Source organism: Neofelis nebulosa, chromosome 6, assembly GCF_028018385.1.
Source record: "Neofelis nebulosa isolate mNeoNeb1 chromosome 6, mNeoNeb1.pri, whole genome shotgun sequence".
Lineage (NCBI taxonomy): Eukaryota > Metazoa > Chordata > Mammalia > Carnivora > Felidae > Neofelis > Neofelis nebulosa.
The window spans coordinates 108,165,071-108,183,472 of NC_080787.1; the positions used below are offsets into that span (position 1 = coordinate 108,165,071).

General features: G+C 36.1%; 1 protein-coding gene across 1 annotated transcript in view; it reads right to left on the reverse strand.

The window, feature by feature from the left end:
• The window catches only part of FRK (fyn related Src family tyrosine kinase), a 108,632-nt gene extending 90,471 nt beyond the window's left edge, over positions 1-18,161 (reverse strand). The window contains exon 1 of the mRNA XM_058735025.1: positions 17,208-18,161. Coding sequence (XP_058591008.1) covers positions 17,208-17,578 — 371 coding nt within the window. The 5' untranslated portion in view covers positions 17,579-18,161. The remainder of the gene's footprint in view (positions 1-17,207) is intronic.
• Between the last annotated feature and the right edge of the window lie 241 nt (positions 18,162-18,402).

The window sequence follows — 18,402 nt, forward strand, 5'->3', positions numbered from 1 at the left end:
GGTTTAAGTCACTTTGGTTGACAGTAATTGGCATTTTATTTTTCTCACTGTGGACCCAAAAGTAAAGCCTGAGTTGAAAAACCTCATCTTGTTATATAGTCTCCTCAGTATAAATGTTTATGTAACACAAATGTAAAAGCACAGGGATAATTTTTTAAACACAGTTAAAATAACATAAGCCTAGAATCATGAACTTTCCTACGTGCCCACATTTGTCCAACTTATTTCCATTCTCAGCAAGGTATCTGTATCTAGTCTTCCCTCAGCTACAAACCAGGCCATGCTATTATCGACCAATTTCCTTTCTCCTACTTTCTCACAGTCTCAATTCATTTAATTTCCTTAAACACCAGCTTTATACTGGTGTTTATCTTTGCTCATTTTTGCTCATGGGATCTTCTGTTTGTTCCTTACATCTTCTTTTGCGATGTTTATTAAAAATTCATCTGCTCTTTTTACCCACATTTTAAACCACTGAGTCCCCTCTTTCCCTTTGTTTCAATTCTTCTCTTTGTTCCTTGTGTGTTTCTCCTCAAATGCATGTGGGTCTCACACAGGTTTGAAGCCCCTATTGAGGGCACTTTCCTGCCTCACTCTGCAGATCAAGAGATAACCAGATTGAATTACATGTGCACAAACACACACTGACTACAATTCTGGAAACAAGTAAAAAGGGCGGGGAAATTGTGTGAAATTCTCCAGCAAACAAAGATGTATGCCTGGTTGAAACAGAGAAGGAAACAAACAAGGTAAGAGGCAGGAGAGACACCACCAACTAGTGTTAGAATGAGGGGGGAAAAATTGGGAGCAAGATAAAGGAGTGGCTATTTAGAGTTTCGGCCAATAGTTGTTCATTGTAATCTACCCAACAACCTGTCATGTTGCCTTAGAATTAGTCTCTCAACTAAACTCAGAAAGACCATTTAAAAATGTATTCTTAATTAGTATATAAAGATACAAAATTACTTTTTCTTTATAAGTTAAGGTTTTAAAATATAAAACATGTCTAGAATGATAATTATTATTTATGTAATAAAGTAGGTTATAATAACAGACCCCTACAAAACTCAGTACTTGTTCTATAGTATAAGAACCAAAGGATTCTAAAAAAAAAGGAGAGAGAGAAAAAGAAGGAAGAAAATAAGCCAGACTTAAGGTCAAATATGGTTATTGTGAACAAGCATTTAACTGGACTCTGAGCTTCATGGTACTTAATTAAAAAAAAATGTGATATGTAATAAAATTCTTATCTGCTATAAGGAAGTAAATCAATTTTTCAAGAGGAACAAACAAACTGTGCCTTTGCTAACTTTATAATACAGATTTGTATGCTTTTTTAACATGGTTCCTTTTAGAACATTATAAAACCTATAACCCCTTATCCTAGAAAATGTACAAATATACATCACATAAATTTCTTTTCTTTTTAAGACAGAGAGAGATCATGAACAGGGGGAGGGCCAAAGGGAGAGGGAGAGAAAGAATCTTAAGGAGTCTCCATGCCCAATGTGGAGCCCAATGAAGGATTGATCTCATGACACTGAGATCATGACCTAAGCTGAAATCAAGAGTTGGATGCTTAACCAACTGAGCCATCCGGGTGCCCCTACATCACACAAATATTACACAGCATTTCAGAGGATTCATGATTGTGTTAAGCCTATCTCTAAGAGTCTATAGTCTACAAGTTAAGGATTCTTGTCATTGAAATTTGAGGGAAGAGTATCTTCAAAATCATAGTGTATAATGACAACAGAAATTGCAAAAGCTATGTTTTTATATCTTTCTTATTTATGTTAGGGGGGTAATATTAAAGGATAATTCAGTGAAAGTAGTTTTATGAGGAAGGTAAATCATGAACTATATATGTTCAATCACAATATTTGTATGTGGCCTTTTGGCCAGCATATTTGCTACCCTTTATGTCTCATGACCTAAGTGACTTCTAAGCATTTAAGTGTTTTGCAGAAGTATGGAATTTATAATACTCAGATGAGAAAATCCAATAGCTACTGTTTATCATTCCCTTACTTTATTTTATACTTTACTAACCTGCATGCCTACCCAAACGATATATTATTTGTTTTTCCTTATTTGTAGACTTTATAAAATAGAATCTTATTATATGCAATCTCTTGAAATTTTCTTTTCACTCAACATTATGCTTCCAAAATTCATCCATGCTGTTACATGCCACTTAATTCATTATTTTCCCTATTGTCTAATACTCTACTGAATAAATAAACCACAAATTATCCCCTCTTATTAATACGCATTTGGGGGCACATTGGTGGCTCAGTCAGTAGGTAAAGCGTCCAACTTCAGCTCAGGTCATGATCTCAAGGTTGGTGGGTTCAAGCCCTGCATCAGGCTCTGTGCTGACAGCTCAGAGCCTGGAACCTGCTTTGGATTCTGTGTTTCCCTCTCTATTTGCCCCTCTAGTTGTGCTCTGTCTCTCTGTCTCTCTCAAAATAGAGACGGAGCGCAAACGGGGGAGGGTCAGAGAGAGAAGAAGACACAGAATCCAAAGCAGCCTCCAGGCTCTGAGCTGCCAGCACAGAACCCAACGCGGGACTCAAACTCACAGACTATGAGATCATGACCTGAGCCCAAGTCGGCCGCTCAACCAACTGACCACCCAGGCACCCCTTAAGTTAGGATTGTGATGAGAGAGAGCACAGAGTTCAAAGTGATTCAGGAGCAAACCCAGTATCTACCTGTTTTCCTATAAACTATTGCATAATACAGATAAAAGACATTGAGTCACTTTTGTATTGCTTTTATCTGAAACATCACTGTATTCACTGTACTATAATAGCCTGAAGCTAAACAGAGGACTATCCTACAACTGTAATATACAATAGAAGACAGTCAGGGCTTACCTAACACAATCCCCATCTGTCTTCTAGAAAAATGCAAAGAGGACCACGTATTGCTTTTTGTATATAAAACATTACTGGAATAAATGGATCTGAGTGCATTCTTTTTATTTTGTAAAATAGTACTACTACTATGCCATAGAAAGTATTAAAAATGTAGATGCAAAAATAAAATAAAAATGTAGATGTAAGGTATATAATTAAATATTGAAGCATTTTTAAGGAGCTGTTAAATTGACTCAGTATTTCCAAGTAGGTTCTTCTCATTAGGCCTCCTTAACACACTATTCTGTATCTCTCCTTTCCTTCACAAACTTCTTTAAAAGTTACATATATTTGCTGCCTCTACTTTAAGACCTAGAATTAGTTCAATCTTCCCACATGACCCAAAAACTTTAGGTGTGTGGCACCAAAGAGAAAAACTCATTAATTTTTCCAACAATTTTGAGAAGGCCAAACCAACCACACTAAAGATGAACCCTCAGCCTATGCCGACTCTACCCTACCCTCCAAATGCCAAATATCCAAACCCACCAGAGGATGTTGAAAAGCTACCACTAACTTTGATGCCCTATGGAGGGTGAAACCTTCGGTAAGTCCCAGACAATCAGACACAGTCCTTAGGACCATACATGCTCTGTTCAGAGATGTAGGCAGCTGGGTTCCACTGCTTCTTTTGATTTTGCTTTCCCTTCGCTGAATTTCAGGATGTACCCAAGTCACGTGTGTAGAGCCATATAATATAATACTCTTTCCTATGGCTCAGCCCAGCCTAACCCTCCCAGAGCAGAGTCCTAGACAGAACATGAAGTTCCTCATTAAACTCTCTTTATCTCATGACATCATCCATAATTACTTTATAAAACTTCGTGTTAGTGTTATCAGTAATCTCCAAGCAATTCTAATACTTTTTACCCCTTTCTTGTTACTCTGATCTTTCTTTAGCATTTGGCCGCAAATCTCTTTCTTGACATTCTATCTCCCTGTTTTGAAAAATATGCTCTTTGTTTTTTTTCTACTTTCATGAATTCTTGACTGCTTCTTTCAGGGACTCTTCTTCCTTGGATTAGTTAGGTTTTGCTTCAAAACAACTATATAGTTAACTCACAAATCTAATTGGGGAGTGATTTGGAACAGGCTCGGCTGATCTTAGCTAGGCTTGACCATGAGTCTCCAGTCAGCTGGAAAGTCAGGTGGGACAAATAAGGCCTCTCTTCACCTGGTCTCTCACCCTCCAGGGTTTTTGCCTGGGATTTTCTCAAGGTAGCTGCAGAACTCCAAGGGCAATAAGAAAGCAAGTCCCAACAAGCAAGCACTTTTCAATCTCTGTATTTGTCACATTTCCTATTGTTCTATTGACCAAAACAAGTTAATTGGCCAAATTGAGAGCTTGTGTGGGAGGAGACTTCCCAAGAATGTGGATGCAAGAGGGTGTGAACAAATGGAACCATTACTGTAATCTATACACTCACTGCACTTAACCAAAACCATGAGCATTTCTAAAGAATTGATCTTCAGCCCATTCTCCTGTTAGTTAGATTCTCACTGTATGGTTCTTATAACCCTTGTGAAGTCTATAATACTCTGCGATTCTTATTCCTGTCACATCTATAACACCTCTTATAATGCCTGCAAAATTCCATCTTTACATCCATTATTCTACTAACAAGAAATACAAAATTATAGGAAGAACAAATTATGAATTCTTCCTATGAAGATAGGAAAAATTAGGAAAGGGTCTTATCAGCTAAACCCTAAAAGAATGGTGTGATTTTTTTTTTCCCAAAGCAGTACTAATCCACGTATTTGCTTCTTCATTCCATTAAATAATTATTTTTTGAAGTGCAAGCTACATGACAGTCTGTGCTGCCCTTATGGCATGTATCAGCATCTGTCTTATACTAGCTGAGAAAGAGAAATAAAAGCCCCCTGACATCCAAGAGCCGGGCTGGCACTTATAACTAGGCCTTGGTGTTCTTCTGTTGAACATAAACAGTCTCACAGAACATCAACATCAGACGAGGCCACCCTGTGACCATGATGGATCAAGTCAAAAACAAGATCAGATCACTCTTAATCACATCTGAATACCCACAAAAGCATGGACATTGTCCAACCACAAAAATGACCAAATATCTACCTATCTTGGCTAATACAAATGACTATTGTTTCTTTACCAATTGTAGCCTTAATGTTGAACTAGTCTCCCTCCTTCTCAACAAAATTTATTAAAATACCCAATCATATAGTTATCCTTACCTCCTGACAGCAGTCAATCCAGAGCAAAGCCCTGCTTCTTTAAACTCTCTCCAAAATTACACCCCAGACTCTATAATGTATCCTTCCTAACATGCTCTTACTGAGATGCTCCACTGGTGTCCATGCTGTGTTCTCCTTCCCTGCAATGAGTAATAAACCAGTACAGGTGTATTCCTGGTGGTCTTTGGTGGACGGGCACTATACATTCTTGATTTATTTGTCTTACCTCCAGAGACTGTTAAAATTCTGTGGAGAATGAGCACTGTCTTATCCATTTTGGTATCTCCCACTGTATAAAAAGAATGCCTTTAATAAAATAAATATACACAAAATGTTTATATTTTGTGAATGGATACATGAATCCCATAGACTCCATCTTTCTCAATCACTAGAACTGCTGAGAAGATTTTGGAGAAAATGTTCTGAGTCCTACTTCACAGAAATGACACAGGCATCCCCCAGAGATGACTTCCTGGAAGCGACTTTGCAAGCAGGACAATTCTGGAGCTTGCAGGATGATGTCCCTCTTGCAATGAGAATCTTGGTATGTCGTAATTGATTAATATTCATAAATAGAAAAAAGATATATGTGAGATTGGAAGAGCATTAAAGTGACTTTAAATCTACCAACAATACTGGCTTTCCATAGGAACCATATGGGATTTTTCCGAATCGCCCAAATCATGCTGCCAATGTGGTATGCAACATTTGTGTTAATGGAAATATTTAGTTTGATATAAGATTTTAAATGCCTTTCAAAATAGATACCTAATATAAAGTTTAAAAGCTCTTAGTATTAGGATTTCTTGAATTACAAAAGTTTTTAGTTATAGCACTTCTTGAATTGCATTCTCATTTTACCCTTCAAAAAGCAAATAATTCATAAAAAAATCTCCAACTGAGAAATTTAGTTTGAATTTAAAGGTACTACAAAATATTCCGTATAAATAAAAAAGGAGACATAAGTAAAAACATTAAAGAATTTGGGGCATCTGGGTGGCTCAGTCAGTTAAGTGTCAAACTCTTGATTTCCACTCAGGTCATAATCTCACGGTTTGTGAGATCAAGCCCCACAAGGGGCTCTGTGCTGACAACATGGAGCCGGCTTGGGATTTTCTCTCCCCCTTTCTCTCTGCCCCTCCCTCGCTTGACTCTCTCTGTGTCTTAAAATAAATAAATATTTTTTAAAAACACTAAATAATCTAACACTAAAATTAATTCAATTTTTAAATAGCAAATAAATCTAATTGAGAACCTTTGGAGAAAAAAATGAAATCATGACAAGATCACACACAAGAGACAGTCCATATGGAATCTGAAATTAGTCAAAAAAGCAAGAAGGGGTATAATACAGATCACATGATCTACATTTATATCTATAAGTTTAGCAAAATTCTTGTTAGGTTGATCTTCAAAAAAAAATCCACATAAACTAATACTAAAGTTATGGGCTTCAGGAAAATAGCTCCATAAGGAGTTCTAAAATAGCATTCAAGCTACTATCAATCTGCATAACTATCTTCCCCCAGAAAAATTGGTCCAATCTTTCCAGTACTAACAAGTGTTAAGAACTCCCATTAAAAACAGGAATCAGAAAATGCTGCAGAGAAATCAGCAGTTAATTAGTAAGAAAACCAGTAAAAAGAACATATAATTATTGAGTTTGATAATGTTTTAGAATGTGACAGAGAAAATCTATTAATATTCAGTAAAAGCATCAAACTTTCAGCATGCACAAACTGAAAAATATTTCATATACATAATAATTTGAAATTATGTATGTTAAGCATAAAAACTGAAATTATAAGTCTGGCCCTACAACATTAATTTTGTAAATTGGGTTTTGGTTTTCTATCCATTTAAGAGCTCAGGCCAATAATTCCTTTACTCTAAATATAACCACAGTATAGTTTAATATGCATGTCTGTGATTTTAAAATACCATTTCAATGAGATTCATAATCTGTTTCTGGTTTGATAGTCATTCTACACTATGGACAATATTCAAATCAATTTGTGACCCCTAAGTATTTTTCCCCCAGAAGTAGATTAGAGTCATTAATTTCTGGGACCTGGAAATTATACTCTTATGACTATGAGTCTAACCAAAAATTGAGACGTGAACAATTCATTGAGAAAAGAATGCAAAATGCCCAATGCATGAGTGAGGAAACTCATTAGATATTTCTGGTAGGTAAAAAAACAACTCAGAGAGCACCTGTTAAGAAAAAAATTTGGCTTTGTCAGCTGCTCTTTAAAAGATCTGAGATTTATAGATAAGCAAACATTCATTTAATTATTCATTTACCCAGCCAATGTTCATGAGTGCTTATTGTGCACAGGTACCACACTAAGCTCTGGGACCCAGGGCAATGGCTCCTTTCTCCACCTCCCACACCCAAAGTGCATAGTCTCGCAGAAAATGGATAAGCAATGATGATAAATGTTAAAGGCTCTAAGCAGGAACACCAAACCTAGTTCAACACATCAAGAAAGGCTTCAGGGAGAGAAGGACAAACAGAGTGAGACTGAGGATGAGTGAAAGTTGCTCAGGACAAGAGGAGGGAGAGGTTTGCAGGCAGGACAAGTCTGACCATGTGGATGAAGCCCAAGACTGCAGGTGATAGAAAGTATGGAAAAAAGACTAAAAGATGTTCAGCGTATGAAACCTGTTCTAGGGAAAGAATATTGTGAGCTGAGGCTAGAGTGGAGATGCACAAAGTATGATCTATTTAGACAGAAGTAAATGGGGAGCCATGCAATTCGATAATAGGTAACATTTATGAAGCCCTTATTATATGTCAGGTTCTCTGTGGTGTATGCTTTTTGCACAAATAATCTCATTTATGTTACATAATGACCTTACAAGATAGATGTCATTTTCATTCCTATTTTACAAATCTGAGGCACAGGGGTCAAATAATTTGCTCAAGTCATGACAGAGCCAAACTCCAATCTAGATCAACTGGTTGCACAGCCTGTGTTCTTAAGCACATAAAAAGGGCAATTAACATTATATTTCAGTTGAAACTCTGTGCCACTAACATTTGGACCTAGTTAAAATATCCAGCAGAAAAGTCCAAAGATTGCTCTGATTTTTATTTGTGACATAGTGGTATCTCATTGTGGTACTGAGAGTTGGAAAACCCAAAGGGAATTTTCTGAGCTGATAATCAGGCAGAGTTAGTTGAAGTAAAACCTTGTTTGTTTGTTTGTTTGTTTTCTCTTGGGAGCCTCAAGACCTAGAGGACAAGACATAATAGCAGCTTAACAAAAGTTAGCCCTACTTTACTATATAGAAGTTTGTATCTACCTTGACAATGTCAATTTGGTGAGAAGCTTGACCTTCATTTATCAAAAAAATAATACCAGGAAGGGCGCCTTAGTGGCTCAGTTGGTAAAACACCCTACTTCAGCTCAGGTCATGATCTCATGGTTCGTGGGTTTGAGCCCCACATCAGGCTCTGTGATGACAACTCAGAGCCTGCTTTGAATTCTGTGTCTCCTTCTCTCTCTGCCCCTCCCTCACTCTCTCTCTCTCTCTCTCTCTCTCTCTCTCCCTCTCTCAAAAGTAAATAAACATTAAAAATAAAATAAAATAAAAACAACATCAGGATGTATCTACAGAGACAAACTAAACATTTGAAGAAATTCTCTTGAACAAAAACCAATTTGAAAAACCAATAGAATATTTTTCTTTCAAAAAATGAATTTGATTAAGTTGAAATCTAGGTTCTAATCTTTAGGATTGAAGCATAGCAGCTTATGCGTTATTTCACTCACATAAAATTTTTTCCATCATTATTAACTTGTTGAAAACCTGAAAAGAAAAATCAATACTGTTACTAGAAAAGAGTTTGAATGGCATATTGCAATTGAAACTTTCAAAGTATTATCAATTTTCTTAGAAAGGATTAAGGAGCGCCTGGGTGGCTCAGTAGGTTAAGGGTCCGACTTCAGTTCTGGTAAAGATCTCATGGTTCGTGGGTTCAAGCCTCACATGGGACTCTGTGCTAACAGCTCAGAGCCTGGAGCCTGCTTTGGACTCTGTGTCTCCCTCTCTCTCTGCCCCTCCCCCGCTTGCACTCTGTCTCTCTGTCTCTCAAAAATGAATAAACATTAAAAAAATTTTTAATATATATATTATATAAAAGAAAAGATTAAGAATTGGGTGCCTAGGTGGCTCAGTTAGTTTTAAGCCTCCAACTCAATCTTAGTTCAGGTCTTGATCTCAGGGTCATGAGTCTAAGCCCCACACTGGGCTCCAGGCTGGGCAAAAAGCCTACTTGAAAAAAAAAATAATAATAATAAATAAAATAAAAGAAACTAAAAGATTAAGAATTATTCCTATTAACTTTAATGATTCCATACCATGTCACTTGATTACTTCTCATAACTTGAAATACTGTAATCAAATATTACTATCTATCAATTACTTTAAACTATTAATTACACTTAAATTTTGTGATTTTAATGCAGTTTAGTTGGATCCTCTTTTCCTCACTTCTATAACTTTGCCATTATTCTTATAAAATTTATTTTAATTTAGTAGTTACCTATCATTCGTCCCCAAAATGGTGACAATGTACATAAAAATTTGTTATATAACAAATTATGAGAAACACAGTTATGTTAACATAAACATAATAGTTATACTAACATGAAAAACCATATTATATCTGAGATGTAATGTTTTATAAATTAATTATTTTGGCACCATATTGTTATTTCACAATAAAGGATTAGGAGAGAAAACATCATAATTCTATTGGTAATACAGTCACTTAGTAATACATTTTTCTAATTAACTTAAATTATTTGTCCTAAAATTCTTATTTTGGATTTATCTGAAACATTTACTTTGATAAACAGCTATATGTATTCTTATAATACATTTTACTTTTATATGGAAACCTCTTTTTCACTTAGCTTCTAAAAGGATGGTATTTAAATATATTTTGTCTTAGTGGGGAGAAACTGAAAATGAATAATTTTCATTTTCCACATATATCCATTTAGTCTTCCCTGAAAACTATCACAAAGGGAAAGAAATAAATGATCTGGAAAAAAGAACAATTATAGGATGAATTGCCTGTCAGTGATTTTCTAGTGATTTAAACTACTCAAAGTAGATATGTCAGATTGGTTTGTGAATATTACGATGCCTTTGGTATAGCCACTGTGGAAAATAGTATGGAAGTTCCTCAAAAAATTAAAATATAGGGGCGCCTGGGTGGCGCAGTCGGTTAAGCGTCCGACTTCAGCCAGGTCACGATCTCGCGGTCTGTGAGTTCGAGCCCCGCGTCAGGCTCTGGGCTGATGGCTCGGAGCCTGGAGCCTGTTTCCAATTCTGTGTGTCTCCCTCTCTCTCTGCCCCTTCCCCGTTCATGCTCTGTCTCTCTCTGTCCCAAAAATAAAAAATAAAAAACATTGAAAAAAAAAAAAAAATTAAAATATAAATATTGTATTATCAAAAAATTCCACTAATGGGTATTTACCCAAAGAAAATGAAAACACTAATTTGAAAAGATATGCACCCCTATGTTTATTGCAGTATTATTTATAATAACCAAGATATGGAAGCAATCTAAGTGTCCATCAATAGATGAACAGAGAAGAATTATGGGGTGTGTGTGTGTGTGTGTGTGTGTGTGTGTGTGTGTGTGTGTATATATATATATATATATATATATAATGAAATATTATGCAGTCATAAAAAGATGAGATCCTGCCATCTGAGACAACATGGATGGACCTAGAAGGTATTATGCTAAGTGAAATAAGTCAGACTAAGCAGACAAATACCACATGATTTCACTCATAAATGAAATCTAAACAAAACAAAATGAAAAACAAATGAAAAAATAAAAAAACAGAATCAGACCTATAAGTACAGAAAACACACTGATGGCTGCCAGAGGGGAGGAAGATAGGGGTTGGGCAAAATGGGTGCAGGGGAGTGGGAGATACAGGTTTCCGGTTATGAAATGAATAAATAACGGGGATAAAAGACACAGCATAAAAATATAGTAAATGGTATTAAAATGGGGACATATGGTAGCTACACTTGTGGTCAACAGAACATAATATATAAACTTGTCCAATCACTATCTTGTACACCTGCAACTAATGTTACATTGTATGCCAAATTATACTCAAAATCTATATATTCTGATGCCTTTATGTATGTATGTATGTATATATGTGTGTATGTATGTATGTATTTATAATAATTTTAACTTTTAAACCACATTGTTACTCTACCTTTAACTAACAAGATCAAAAGGTGGCTTCATTTCTCAGCTGAGAAAGAAGTCTACGGACACCTAGTTTGAAAATAACTAGGAACACTATGTACAACTTGTATTGGATAGTTATTAAATTTAGCAGTATTCAAATAACCAAATAATGAGGCTCCAATTCTATTTTTAAATGGTGGGGTAAAAGAATTCTCTTCCTAAGAACATACCATTTTATTTCTTAGTATTTTCTTCAAGCCAAACAATGGCAATGACCGTAAGTTAGATGAAATTTTGACGTAACTCTAGTTGACACATTAAAAAGGAGCACAATTAGGAAAATATGTCCTAAATGGATAGAAAGAAGTTCTCTTACCTTTATACTTCATAAAATTCTAACACTTTTATTTCATAGCATAAACTACCAACAAAATTATAAATTACAAATATTTTTTTTCAAAGCAGTTCATAACATGATGAATAGGAGAGGAACTGGAAATAATCTGCCTTTACATGGCAATAATAGGAGAAGAAACTTTTCACTAAATGCTTTCCCACACTTTTATATACACTTAACAATCAGGCAAACAACTTTTTAAACCCCCTGTAGATAAATGATGCTACGTGTAAATTACACAATTGCTGATTATTTTGCTTTTCATCACTATATTGCATTAGTTAAACTTTTTTACAATAAACTCATTGAACTTAAAGCCATTGTTCTTGGCTTGAAGATTTATGTGTAATTTCCATACCATTATTTTCTGGATGAACTTTGTATCTCTAAAAACACTGCGAATAAAAAATATAAAGGGAGTTCTGAGTAATCAGACACTAAGAGTAAGGGTTTTGAGAAATTCCATGTTGAAATGTTGAAGAAAAACACTCATCTATGAAAGAATATAGGAATTCAAATTGAAGATGAGGTAAATACAATGATTCTTCCTAGAGACAAAATAAGTCATTAAGAACGGGTTTATTATATCACTTAACGTAAGATATTCAGAAAAGGTAAAGCACTTCAAAGTTGAATAACAACCAAGTATTAAATTGGTTTATCTTTTAACAATACTATAGTTCTTTTTTTAACATCTCTACTTCTTAGTATTAAAAAAAAAAAAAAAGCCAAATGCTAAAACTTTCAACTGGTTTGCCCTGACACTAATAACTCCAAAAGTATTTGCATTGATTTCTTATTATGACAACTCAAGAATAAAGACACAAACAAATGAATACTAATAGGCATTGCGTTTAACTAATCTATTTAGAAATTAGATGACTTAATTCTTACTGGTTTCCCATTGCCTCTAATCTCACATATGTAAATGTAAATAATAATCTTAATACTATATTCTGAGCTCATCGTAAAAAAAAAAACAAAAAACAAAAAAACCTACATTAACTTCCACAGTGTTTGAAAGTAAAAAATGAAGTATAACTTTGAAAAACTCAATGAAGAAAGACATTAAAAGACATCTTTGTGTAACTCCCCAAGTATTAAGGCACTGTGTGGGCCACTCGGACACTTTCACTCATAAGACTGTTAACTGCTTAATTGTTAAGTTAAAATCACCACTACCTGAAATGGACTAGAATTCTAGAGGTGACAGCTCCCTGCACTAAAAGTATTGAAGGAATTTAGCCTTTTGGTGGCAAGCACCCTCATTAACAACCTAGGATCATAGATGAAGGCCATGAAAGAAAGAAAAGAAATGAAAGAAATGAAAGAAAGAAAAGAAAGAAAGAAAAGAAATGGCCTGAACTAACCAGGAGGCCCAGTGGCAACATCTGGGCAACAAGTTTTTATTCCAGTGGATGAAGATCCCAAGATATAGGTTGGTAGTGACACATTGGAACACTGCTGAGAACAAATTCCAAGAGGAATGAGGTCAGGAATTATGTGCATCAAAGAAAAGTATTCTTGGTTACAGATAGCCCATAAGAATAAAAAATAGTCACAATATTTTAGTTGTCTTATTTTGTGTTTGTTAGGCAAATAGAATCCAAATAAGCAAGGACACTGTGCTTGAGCCTGTTACCCAGAAAGTTATCACTTTTGAATTGCTTATTTTATTTCAGTTTACTTGCTTTCCTCAGCATTGTCTGTCAAGTATGTAGCTAAACCACTACATATGAAACATTAAAAGCTCATGTTCCACAAAAAAAAAAAAAAAAAAAAAAAGCTCATGTTTCCAGACAATCAGAGAATTTAGAGATCTGTGTGAAATCAGGGACCTTACAGATGAGCAAACAGAGATCCTAAGCATTAATATGAATTGAATGTATGTAAAATTAGTACATTATGGTTTTCAGAGAACGGGTCTCTCACCTCTTTGGTTAAGTTTATTCCTAGATATATTATTGTTTTTGGTGCAATTGTAAATGGGATTGTCTTCTTAATTTCACTTTCTGCTGCTTCATTATTAGTGTATAGGAATGCAACAGACTTCTATGCATTGATTTTGTATCCTGCGACTTTACTGAATTCATTTATCAGTTCTAGTGGGGGTTTTTTGGTGGAGTCTTTAGAGTTTTCTATATATAGTATCATGTCATTTGCAAATATAAAACAATAAAACACTGAGAAAAGAAATTCAAGATGACATGTAGAAATGAAAAGGCATTCCACGCTCATGGGTTGGAAGAACAAATGTTGTTAAAATATCTCTACTGCCCAAAGCAGTCTACACATACAATGCAACCCCTATCAAAATACCAACAGCATTTTTCACAGAACTAGAACAAGCAACCCTAAAATTTGTATGGAACCAAAAAAGACCTCGAATAGCCAAAGAAGTCTTGAAAAAGAAAAACAAAAATTAAAATAATATGGTACTGGCAAAAAGCAGATACATAAATCATTGGAATCAAATAGAAAACCCAAAAATAAACCCACATTTATGTGGTCAATTAACCTTTGACAAAGGAGAAATGAAGATACAATGGGAAAAAGACAGTTTCTTCAACAAATATTGTTGGAAAAACTAGACAGCCACATGCAAAAGAATGAAACTGGACCACTTTCTTTCACCATACACAAAAATAAATTCAAAATGGATTAAAGACCAAAATGTGAAACCTGAAACCATAAAAATCCTAGAAAAGACCACAGGTAGTTATCTCTCTGACACTGGCCCTAGCAACATTTTTCTAGATATGTGTCCTGAAGCAAGGGAAATAAAAGCAAAAATAACCTATTAGGACTACATCAAATAAAAAGTTTCTGCACAGCAAAGGAAAAAATCAACAAAACTAAAAGGCAACTTAGTGAATGGGAGAAGACATTTGCAAATGACATATCTGATAAAAGGTTAGTATCCAAAATATACAAAGAATTGATATAACTCAGTACCCCCCCAAAAAATCATTCAATTAAAAATGGGTAGAAAACATGAACAGACATTTCTCCAAAAAAGACACACAGATGGCCCACAGACACATGAAAAGATGCTCAACATCACTCATCATCAGGAAAATGCAAATCAAAACTACAATGAGATATTACCTCATACCTGTCAGAATGGATAAAACCAAAAACTCAAGAAACAACAAACGTTGGCCTAGTTGTAGAGAAAAAGGAACCTTCTTGCAGAGCTGGTGGGAATGCAAACTGGTGAAGCCACTGTGGAAAACAGTATGGAGCTTCCTCAAATAACTAAAAATAAAACTATCCTACAATGTAGTAATCATACTACTGTGTACTTATCCAAAAAATACAAAAACACTAATTCAAAGGGATACATGCACTCCTTTATTTATTGCAGCATTATTTATAATAGCCAAACTATGGAAGCAGCCCAAGTATCCATCAATAAATGAATGGATAAAGATAAGATATATGTATCTGAGATATATGTGTATATATACATATACATGTATATGCATATATATATATACATTGTACATGTATATACATGTACATATGTATATATACATATATCTCATACATTTATATAATGGCATATTATTCACCCATGAAAAGAATGAAATCTTGCCATTTGCAACATGGATAGAGCTAGAGAGTATAATGTAAGTGCAATCAGTCAGAGGAAGACAGGTACCATATGATTTCATTCATATGAAATTTATGAAACAGAAGAGAAGAGCAAAGAAAAAAAGAGAGAGACAAACCAAGAAACAGACTCTTAACTATAGAGAACAAATTGGTTGTTACCAGAGGGGAGGTGGATGGGGAGATGGGGGAAATAGGAGATGGGAATTAAAGAGTCCGCTTATTATGATGAAAAAAATAAACAAATAGAATGATAAAAATATTAGATTATGAATTCAAGGCTCTAGTATTAATATTCTAGTATTTATTTGTCTAGTATGCATATGTTTTGCTGAATTTAAAACATACATAATACCATACATTATCATACCATATCCATAAATCATATAGTAGTGAAAACATAAATGCACATAAGCAAGCACATAAGCAAGCATTTGGTGAATAAATAAAGATATTTCCTATAGATTATCACAGAAAATACATGTTCAAACAGATGATTTTCTCATTTGAGAATGGATCAATTCCATTCATCAAAAGTCTAGATTTCAATTCATTTCTATTTAGGCATAAAATAAGACTCCCCCTTTTTTTTTTTTAACACATATAGGTTCCTAGTGTTGGAAAGAATCTCAAAAATTACCAACCTTCCTTTTGTATTTGTATTTGAGTTTGGAATGCAGCAATACTGCCTGATTGGCACTTCCTTGCCATTTTATTCCTTAGGCCAGTAAAGGATGCTACAATTCTCATAAAAAAGAGAAACATATGAGAAAATAAGTGAATCCTCAGTGGTTCCTCTACCAAGGTACATTCCATAAAATAAGTCCTGGGAGACATTCCCAGTCTTGGGTTTCACTGGAACCAGGCAGTAACAAAGTTAGGGCCAGTAATAGTCCCCAATTGCTTCTCAACCCACCAAACCTCAAGTATCCATTGTCAAGACTGTGCTTTATCTACTTTATGTTCAACCACCACTAGCATAACCTACGCCTCCTCCACTTACCATGCCTCTGCTGTGCCTGGCACTTGCATGGATGGATGGATGGGTGTATATAAAATTTTCCTCTGTGGGTCCACCATAATCATAGAATTTTTTTTCCAAATATCAGATTAGTCATTATCTCCTCCTCTGGGGAAATACAGCCATTATATATTTTTTGTTGTTGTTAAAACTCACTAAATATCTATAGCTGGTCAGTTTCTAATCATAATAAAACCCCAAACTATCACAATTTGGGTAGCCTAAGTCCATATCTGGATCTCAAAGAAAAATGTCTAGTCATTATTTCACTGGGAAAATGCAGTGAAAAATTAGCATCTTCTAAATGCTACCCTGATGTTAATTGGCTCTGTGTGTGTCTAACAGAATGAAAAGGGATTAAAATTAGAGTTAGAGTTGGGCGTTGATACTTCAAAAGTTTTAAAAGAGAGAGAGCTGAACTTTAGATTTGAAGGTGTGATTTATATATATGATATACCTACAAATGAAATGCAGTTCTCTTTTTAAAGTCAGACATATTTTACAGCCAAAGAAAAGGTAGAGTATTAGATAGATTAGGTAGATAGATTAGATTTGTTAATGTTGATGAACACCCAGGGCCCACGGGTATACATATGGTAATAGAAGTCATTTCAACAACAATTACCTGCCAGTTTCACTCTTAACAGTAGAGGTGTGTTTCAATTAAAAGGTTCTTGCCAGTACTTCCTCATACTTTCTGGGTAGCTCTTTGGAAATTAGGGGGTTGCAGATAAGAAGGAAAACTCATTACCCGCCCTCAGAGAGTTGAGAAATAAAGTATGGGTTTGTACTACTCACGGCTCTGCCTGCAGGCTCCTGTCCTCAGCCACATAGTTAGAAGGAATATAGCCCTGCAGCAGCTGGCCAGAGCTATCTACCCTTTTCTCCAAGTGCCTGGCGAACCACCAGCCCTCCTGGGAAGTGTCCAGGACCTGGAGCTTGTCGCCCGCGCGGAAGCTCAGGTCCTCTGCAGTCCGAGCCTGGTAATCAAACAGAGCCACAAAGTAGTGACCACCGCTTCTCCCGAGCTCCTGACTCTGTGACCTGCAAGCATCAGGGGAGCAGCGGGCCACTGGGTTCTCAATCACCACCGGCTTGTCGGCCTCCTGGAACAGGCATGGGAGACAGGGCTTCAAGTACGTCAAGAACCTCACACAAATGTTGCCCATGGTGCCCTGGGAGGGAGGAGAGGAGAGGGGCTTCTCCCTCTCCTTTCAGTCTCTGCAGATCCACTTTCTCTTCTTCCACGGGGCAACTTGGAAGTCAGCACCAATTCCCCTGGCTGCGGAGAGCGTGCAAAGCCCTGTTTCACAACAATGGGGCAGATCTGCCTGCGGCGAGCCCCGCTTGGGGACACTCACCTGCTTGCTTTTTGTGGCCAGAGCGGCTGCCCTAGAGCAAAACTGAGCAGGAGCTGGGCAGCCGCTCAGGGAAGATGCCTTTTCTTCTGGTCTGCTTAGGAATCCCACAGCAAAAACAAAATTAAGAGGGCTTTATTTAGACAAATGTCTGGGAACAGAAAAGAGTCATCTTGCTTTACGTCCCAAGGAAAAGTTAATACGAGAAAGAGGTTAACACCAGGTAAGATCACATCTTGCCTCTTCCAGGAGCTCTCTCCCTGCTTCAAGTCCGTCTCTGTGGTTTGGCCAGTCCTGACCTCCGCTGCTCTTTCCTTTTTGCTAATGATTAACCAACCAGCTGAGGTTACTGCCTTTAACATCCTGAGCTATGAGCAGACTGAAATAATTTCCCCTTACTTCCTGGTTTCCTTTCGTCTGTGATTTAAAAGAGATTCCCGGCCTCTCTACCTCTCCTTTCCCACACCCAAAAGAGACCAGCGCCCTCATCAGGGAGCCCAACTCTTAAAGCAGCTGCCAAAATCCATACTCTTGGACAAACAGACTAGCCCAGGGAGGTTTTTGTCTTGCTATGTTCCCAGCACAGATTTGTTTCCCCCACGTAGATGAGGAGGATTATTTTGCCGCCATAGGGG